Source organism: Gobio gobio (assembly GCF_949357685.1).
Source record: "Gobio gobio genome assembly, chromosome: 21".
NCBI lineage: Eukaryota > Metazoa > Chordata > Actinopteri > Cypriniformes > Gobionidae > Gobio > Gobio gobio.
In genome coordinates this window covers 10,165,393-10,174,471 of record NC_137117.1, presented here as the reverse complement: position 1 = coordinate 10,174,471, position 9,079 = coordinate 10,165,393, and the positions used below count along the sequence as shown (strand labels likewise).

Below are 9,079 nucleotides of genomic sequence, written 5' to 3'. Positions count from 1 at the left end.
AAGTGGTTTATTGATAAAAGTGGTCTTTTATCACTTTACTCTCAGTGCTTCTCTTAACAAACGTATGTAACAAAGTTTTCACAACTGAAAGACTGAGGATGAGAGAATATAAGATCGTTTAAAGTGGGTTGCGCTGGTGTATCTCACACTTCGTACTTTGAATAGGCCTAAATTAGCATTTGTTTCTTCAAAGAAATCCGTTTCTGAGGTCTGCGTGTCGACAGTTTTCAGAGCTAAAGAAGATTCAAAGGACTTAAAGCTCTTCTTTCCTCTTGATGATCAGCTTCCGAACCATATCCGCTATCCGTGGGCGGATTTCTTTGACGGAGACATCAGGACCCCACGCATCAACAACTTTGCCATCAGTATCGATGAGATACTTCCAGAAATTCCAGGTCGGCTCTTTCCTAGACGCCTCTGAAATTAGAAGAGAGAGAGGGAGTGATGGTTGTTTAAATGAGAGCACAGCATGTCAAATCAAATGTCAAATGACAAGCTGTTACATTGCATGAAAATGAAATGCTTCCTCAAGCACTTTGTTTATGTTAGCCCACAAAGGCCTCGTGAGCCATTGCACATGAACAGTTTGAGTGGAAACACTTGATTTTATATTTTGTATCTAATGCAATGACTGATGTTTTGAAGTGTGATTTAAGTGTCTAAGTACTTTTTGATCCCTCTGTAATCTGTTCCACTCACCCACAAGGTATTTGTAAGCATTATTTGCCCCTATTCCAACCACAGCGATCTTGCTGAAGATGGGGAAAGAAACCCCGTAGACCCGCCGCACAAAGCTGTCGATGTCTTTATCGCTGCCCGGCTCCTGCTGGCCAAATTGGTTACAGGGAAATGCCAGCACGTTGAAATGAAACGGCCCAAAGTCTTTTTGCAACTGCTGGAGGTCTTTGTAGTGCTCGTCGGTGTGACCGCATTCACTGGCCACATTCACTACCAGTGAAGCCTACAAACACAGCACAGGAAAATCATACAGGAGCATCAGACATGATATACGTCTACTGCGTTCACATTTAGTCATTTAGCAGACGCTTTTATCCAAAGCGACTAACAAGAGTCGTTCAGGGTTAGATGGAGAGATAGACAGACAGAACGATAGATAGATAGATAGATAGATAGATAGATAGATAGATAGATAGATAGATAGATAGATAGATAGATAGATAGATAGATAGATAGATAGATAGATAGATAGATAGATGATAGATAGATAGATAGATAGATAGATAGATAGATAGATAGATAGATAGATAGATAGATAGATAGATAGATAGATAGATAGATAGATAGATAGATAGATGTGAAGAAAGTAACACACTGAATTACATTTGTACTTTTCAGTAGAAAGACTGAAGTAGTCATTTCTTCTAAAACACTCTCCCAGCAATCCTTGTTTTATTTTTTGGGAAAAATCCCTTTTAATGATCGGTTGTCCATGAATCCGATTAACGGTTAGTGATCACAATCACACGTGTCTCTAAGCTTTCTGAAGCAGTGCATGAGACCATGAACACCAATGATGCTCTAAAAGCCAAATCAAGCCATTAGAGCCAATCAGTGTGAGCTGAGTTAAGAGCTGCTCTGACGTGTGTTACCTCTACAGTCTTCTCATGAGAATCAAATCTACATGTGTCCTGTGAATATTCCAGTTTTTTATTTGTAAATGCAAATTACACACCGTTGCTGACCATCAGCCCTTGAATATCAGCACTTCTGATTCAGATTGAACACCTCATCTCCATTAAGCTGCTGTTATTAAAGCACTTCATGTTTTTATTCATTATTTAAAACTGACCCATTTCATCTGATGGGTTATTACAACTACTACTACTAGGCTAAAAGGATGCATGTAAAGAGCTGGTAAATACAAATGTTTTTTGTTTTTTTCAAAAGCAGTAGTAGTGGTTGTTGTTGGAGTAGGAGGAGTGGTAGTAGTAAAGTAAAGTAGTGATAGTAGTACGTAGATAGTAAGTAAGTAGATGTAGTAGCCTAGCTAACAGGGAACGTTCTGGCAAAGTTCTCTCAAAGTTATGAACAAACGTTCGTCCAGTATCCTTTATAGAATGTCGTTCACATCTGGTCTTTAACCCTCTGGTACTGTTCAAGTGTCGTCAAATGGCCGAATAAAAAAATAAAAAAATCATTATTTCAATGAAATAATTGTACTATATTTTAGTTCGATAATATGTCTTTTTTGTATTATTTTTTAGTTTTAGGAGATTTTATGGTTCTTATAATCCATTTATCCGGGACGTGGGTGGAGCTGAGGTGAAGCGATGACTAACAGACAGCAGACAAACGGCAATCCACCTGTCACTCAAAGTGGCCACGCCCTTAATTATGCAGAACTTAATTTAAGGCTTTATATAATGTAAACGAATGAGTTATAAAAGAATTCACCCCCCTCACAGTCGTCATGAAGGGCAAAATTAGCCGTATAGACCAAAACCACAATTTGTCCCAGACTGTAAACATGTTTTTCTGATGTAAAGTTGGCCATTTTAACATGAGCTCAATGAGATTCTGCTCCTTCTGGAGTCTGTCTCTAGTGGCCAGTCGATGAACTGCAGTTGAAGTCACTTCCGTATATTGGCTTCAAGAGAGAGACGAAATTTCCAAATTAAAATATCATAAATCTTGAATGTTTTGTAAATCGCTTCCCACCATTAGTTTCCAATGCACTCATTTTTGACCGTGAACAGCACAAGAGGGACTTTTTTTTTAATGTCCATGATTTGTTTGTTTGTTTGTGTGTGTTTACATCAAGTGCCAAAACCTTTACCAAGTTTCGTACCATTCCGATGAAGTAAAAAAAAACGTTAGCACAAAAACGTTATTTATACATCATTCATGAATGTTTTTTCTCCCTGGAAACATTAGTCGGATGTATGGTCGTCAGATGTTTTTAAATGCTCCAGAATGTTCAGAGAACATTTAAAAGTAATATTGCAAAATTATAACTTTTGTTGAACTTTCAGAGAATTCTCTGAAATAACATTTTCACAACCCAATGGCAATGTTAGCAAAAATATTCTTAGAACATTTTTGCGAGTTTAAATTTGTTTTGTTCAGGTAAACTAAAGATGTGCTGCACACATATATAAATGAACTGGTTTTGGTCAAGGCAAAATGTTATTAAATATGACTGAATCAACCATTTGTTTACACAAACAATGGAACTTTAGCCCAGATTCAGATAAACTATACTTTTCAATAATATGATATAGTGTAATATAATATTGAAAAGTATAGTGAATAAAATATAACATAATATAATATATTGTATTAATATAATATAACATAATATAATATATTGTATTGTATTAATATAATGTATTATTGAAAAGTATAGTGAATATAGTAATATAATAATATAGTATAATAATATAACATAATATCATATATTTTATTAATATATTATTGAAATGTATATTGAATATAATATAATATAACATACTATAGTTTATTGTATTGTATTAATATAATATATTATATTATTGAAAAATATAGTGAATATATTAATATAATATAACATAATATAATATATTGTATTAATATATCATTGAAAAGTATAGTGAATAGATTAATATAATATAATAATATAACATAATTTTATATTGTATTAATATAATATAACATAATATATTGAATAGTATTAATGTAATGTATTATTGAAAATGATAGTGAATAGTAATATAATAATATAATATAACATAATATATTGTAGTAATATAATATATTATTGAAAAGTATAGTGAATAGATTAATATAATAATGTAATATAATAATATAACATAATATAATATATTGTATTAATATAATATAACATAATATATTGTATTGTATTAATGTAATGTATTATTGAAAAATATAGTGAATATAATATAATAATATAACATCATATAATATATTGTATTCATATAATATAGCATAATATAATATATTATTGAAATATATATTGAATATATTATAATAATATAACATACTATAATATAATGTATTGTATTAATATAATATAATAATATAACATATTGTATTAATATAATATATTATTGAAAAGTATAGTGAATATATTAATATAATAATATAATATAACATGATATAATATATTGTATTAATATAATATAACATAATATATTGTATTGTATTAATATCATATATTATTGAAAAGTATAGTGAATAGATTAATATGATATATTGTATTAATATTGAAAAGTATAGTGAATAAATTAATATAATAATATATTGTATTGTATTAAAATAATATATTATTGAAAAGTATAGTGAATAAATTAATATAATAATAGAATATATTGTATTGTACTAATATAATATATTATTGAAAAGTATAGTGAATATATTAATATAATAATATAATATATTGTATTGTATTAATATCATATATTATTGAAAAGTATAGTGAATATATTAATATAATATAATCTCAGGAGATTTCAAAGATTAACAAATAGTTTTTCAAAGTTATTCAACATCGACACCTAGTGACTGAAAATGAGTTGTGCAAACTCAGTTCTGTTTAAAACAGCACTAGAACTCATTAGAACCACACAATCAATTATTTTATGCGTGATAAATTACGTTTAAAAAAAAAAAGCAGTGAAGCACAACATGTGTCTTTTCGAATGCAATAAATTATATTTGCGAAGTTAAACATTATAGGCCTGGACAGTTCGTGTGCATTCAAAATCAATCCATTAGAAGAATGATTTCCTTCTCTTTGAATGCATGCAATCCTCATCTCTAGAGCATTATTAACGCAATGATGTCTGTTAATATCATTACTGGACGTTATTCAGAGATGTAGCCCAGTGTTTCTAAAGAGGAAGGAGCTGAGATGCGCGAGGCTGCCACGTAGACACGCAGAATGAATGAATGAAGAGCAACTCCACACAGCCGGTTAGTACTTTATTAGAAGAGAGGAAATCACACAGCAGGAGTAAAGCACACATGCATCTGGAGAAGAACACACAGTTAGTGTCGCAGGCTTTTCTTACATGCACGTTAGTTGCATCTCTCACGCCTGCAGCATCACTGTTGATTTGTGGAGACTCACCGATCCTCTGTATTTATCCAGAGAAACTAACCTCCCTCTGCTATTCACCACCTTAAACGAGTAAAAGTCTTTCTGTTTGGCCTCGATCAGACATGATAAAGCCAGCAGAGCCAGTGCCCTTAGAAACAGCCCCATAATGCAGTGAGGTTCCTCTGATGTAGAGCCAGAGAGATGAGTGAACGGGACGGTCCGATGCGGAATGGAAATCTGCAGACCTAGAGCAGAACGAGCGGAACTTTCACAACGTGCGCGCCCCCGCTCCAAAGCACCAATCACGAGCTTCCGCATTCCTCTGTGCACGAGCGCACGCTTACAACTTCATGTTTTCAGATCCTGCGTGATAACTGAGGTAAAAGTTTATTAACCATTTTAAGACTTTGCATACTATAGGCTGGCTAATTGGGGTTGGTTGAGTCAACTTGTAAACGTTAAAATATTGTTTTGTTTGATGAAAGCATAAAGAATAGGCTATTTCAGTTAATAATAAAAAAAAATTGTATGGATGTATTATGCAATGTAATGATGATTGCTGTATAACCTACTCTAGCTTATATGTTATTCTAGAAATTCATAGGCTATAGTTAATTTAGCTAATATGTTATGTTACTTAATATTTATAGTTTTTATTACGTATATAGCGCTATTTAACTTTTTGTAACTAGATATTTAGCTAAGATGACTTCTGTATATAATAATAATTGTTATTATTATTATTATTATTATTATTTTGCATTTATAAAAAATAAAATGTTATATGATAAGAGAAATATGTTTTTTAATATTGATATTATATATCACTGATTGCACAGTGACGTGTTTTAGGCTGGTGAATGTTATACCTTGCTTATTTAAAAAATATTACTTATACTTATTTAAATAAATCTAAATATAGCTACCCCCACGGTCCAGGGGCCTGTACCAATCCTGGGTTTTAGATACCATTAATGTGGTTTGGCTTTTAGCAGTGTTCATCTGCATAGTTATGCTCCACGGCTAACCTTCTCCAGGGCAGGTTATGTTCTGGATAAGAGATCACAAACTGAAACTGGACAATCAGCTCTGAGCAAAGTGACACACCTCTGATGCAATAAAGTCACTCGCCCTGTTTCTACTCCAAATTAAAGGTCACAACATAACAAATGGTTTTTAAAGACTAAAGCGTCTGGATTTTAGAAATGCTTATTTATAATAATAATAATAATAATAATAATATTTTTTAATGATTTAGATATCATAAAAAAAAAAATAATGAAAAAACACCGGAAGTGGACACCGGAAGTAAGGTATGTGCAGTGTACCCGGCCCTCTTGGAGTCTCTGGGAGGGGTGCTGGAAAGAGCTCCGACTGGAGACTCCGTCATTCTACTGGGGGACTTCAACGCCCACGTGGACAGTGACAGTGACACCTGGAGGGGCGTGATTGGGAGCAAAGCCCCCCCCCCCCCCCCCCCACCCGATCTGAACCCGAGCGTTGAGCCACGGTTTGTCCATAACGAACACCATGTTTAAGCATAAGGGTGTCAATCAGTGCACGTGGCACCAGGACACCCTAGACCGGAGGTCGATGATCGACTTTGTGGTCATCTCATCAGACCTTCAGCCGTATGTCTTGGACACTCGGGTCAAGAGAGGGGCGGAGCTGTCAACTGATCACCACCTGGTGGTGAGTTGGATCCGATGGCAGGGGAGGAAGCTGGACAGACTCGGCAGACCCAAACGTACTGTGAGGGTCTGTTGGGAACGTTTGGCCGAGCCCCCTGTCAGGGAGATCTTCAACTCCCACCTCCGGCGGAGCTTCGACCGGATCCCGAGGGAGTCTGGAGATATTGAGTCCGAGTGGACCATGTTCTCCACCTCCATTGTCGATGCGGCTGTTCAGAGCTGTGGCCGTAAGGTGTCCGGTGCCTGTCGAGGCGGCAATCCCCGAACCCGGTGGTGGACACCGGAAGTAAGGGAGGCCGTCAAGCTGAAGAAGGAGTCCTATCGGGCCTGGCTGGCTTGTGGGACTCCGCAGGCAGCTGACAGGTACCGGCAGGCCAAGTGGACTGCAGCCCGGGAAGTCGTGGAGACAAAAAATCGGGCCTGGGAGGAGTTCGGTGAGGCCATGGAGAAAGAGATTCGGTCGGCCTCAAAGAGATTCTGGGAAACCGCTCGACACCTCAGGAGGGGGAAGCAGTGCCCTACCAACACTGTTTACAGTGGAGATGGGCACCTGTTGACCTCAACTGGGGATATCGTCGGGCGGTGGAAGGAATACTTTGAGGATCTCCTCAATCCCACCGACATGTCTTCCATTGAGGAAGCAGTGGCTGAGGACTCGCAGGTGGACTCGTCCATCACCCGGGCTGAAGTCATCGAGGTAGTTAAAAAGCTCCTCGGTGGCAAGGCACCGGGGGTAGATGAGATCCGCCCTGAGTACCTCAAGTCTCTGGATGTTGTGGCGCTGTCTTGGCTGACACGCCTCTGCAACATCGCATGGCAGTCGGGGACAGTACCTCTGGACTGGTAGACCGGGGTGGTGGTCCCTCTTTTCAAGAAGGGGGACCGGAGAGTGTGTTCCAACTACAGGGGGATCACACTTCTCAGCCTCCCCTGGAAAGTCTATGCCAGGGTACCGGAGAGGAGAATTCGGCCGATAGTGGAACCTCGAATTCAGGAGGAACAGTGTGGTTTTCGTCCCGGTCGTGGAACACTTTGACCAGCTCTATACCCTTTCCAGGGTGCTGGGGGGTTCATGGGAGTTTGCCCAACCAGTCCACATGAGTTTTGGGGATTTGGAGAAGGCATTCGACTGTGTTCCTCGTGGCATCCTGTGGAGGGTGCTCTGGGAGTATGGGGTGTTCGGTCCCTGTACGAGCAGAGTTTGGTTCACATTGCCGGCAGTAATTCAGAACTGTTCCCGGTGCATGTTGGACTCCGGCAGGGCTGCCCGTTGTCACCGGTTCTGTTTATAATTTTTATGGACAGAATTTCTAGGTGCAGCCAAGGGCCGGAGAGTGTCTGGTTTGACCATACGATTTCGTCACTGCTTTTTGCGGATGATGTTGTCGTGTTGGCCTCCTCGAGCCAGGACCTTCAGTGTGCACTGGGGCGGTTTCCAGCCAAGTGTGAAGCGGCTGGGATGAGAATCAGCACCTCCAAGTCCGAGGCTATGGTTCTCAGTCGGAAAAGGGTGGATTGGCCACTTCAGGTTGGTGGAGAGTCCCTGCCTCAAGTAAAGGAGTTCAGGTATCTTGGGGTCTTGTTCACGAGTGAGGGAAGGATGGAACGGGAGATTGACAAACGGATCGGTGCAGTGTCTGCAGTAATGCGGTCGGTGTCTGGCGTGGTAAAGAAGGAGCTGAGCTCTAAGGCGAAGCTCTCGATTTACCAGTCGATCTACGTTCCTACTCTCACCTATGGTCATGAGCTGTGGGTCATGACCAAAAGGACAAGATCCCATATACAGGCGGCCGAAATGAGCTTTCTCCGTAGGGTGGCTGGGCGCACCCTTAGAGATAGGGTGAGAAGCTCGGTCACTCGGGAGGAGCTTAGAGTAGAGCCGTTGCTCCTCCACATCGAGAGGAGCCAGCTGAGGTGGCTCTGTCATCTATTTCAGATGCCTCCTGGACGTCTTCCCAGGGAGGTGTTCCAGGCACGTCCCACCGGTAGGAGACCCCGGAAGAGCTGGAGGAAGTGTCTAGGCGTCTCTGCTTAGACTGTTGCCCCCGTGATGGATGGATGGATGGATTTAGATTTAATTTATGTAATTATTATACCCTTAATCAATTAAACATGTATCATTTTAGTTAATCAATCATTAATAGGCACTTTGTTAAAATTAATATAAATAGCCTATATAAAGGTCATACAAATAAGCTTTAAAATTCATAAATAAAGCTATAAAAATTGCTACATGTGAGCTTAAATGTTCAATTCTCTCTAAATATCAACTAAACTAACTTCATAACTTTTACTTGCATTGACGTAGTACGAGTTTTCTTTAAGTTGT

The 9,079-nt window shown here is 38.3% G+C and overlaps 1 protein-coding gene across 1 annotated transcript; it reads right to left on the bottom strand.

The window, feature by feature from the left end:
* Positions 1-253: 253 nt before the first annotated feature.
* On the bottom strand, positions 254-5,224 carry gpx7 (glutathione peroxidase 7; the record flags this gene model as incomplete). Its single annotated transcript, XM_079802341.1, has 3 exons — positions 254-417; positions 700-961; positions 5,090-5,224. 3 exons carry the CDS (start codon positions 5,222-5,224, stop codon positions 254-256), a joined length of 561 nt encoding a protein of 186 aa, XP_079658467.1.
* Positions 5,225-9,079: the final 3,855 nt, after the last annotated feature.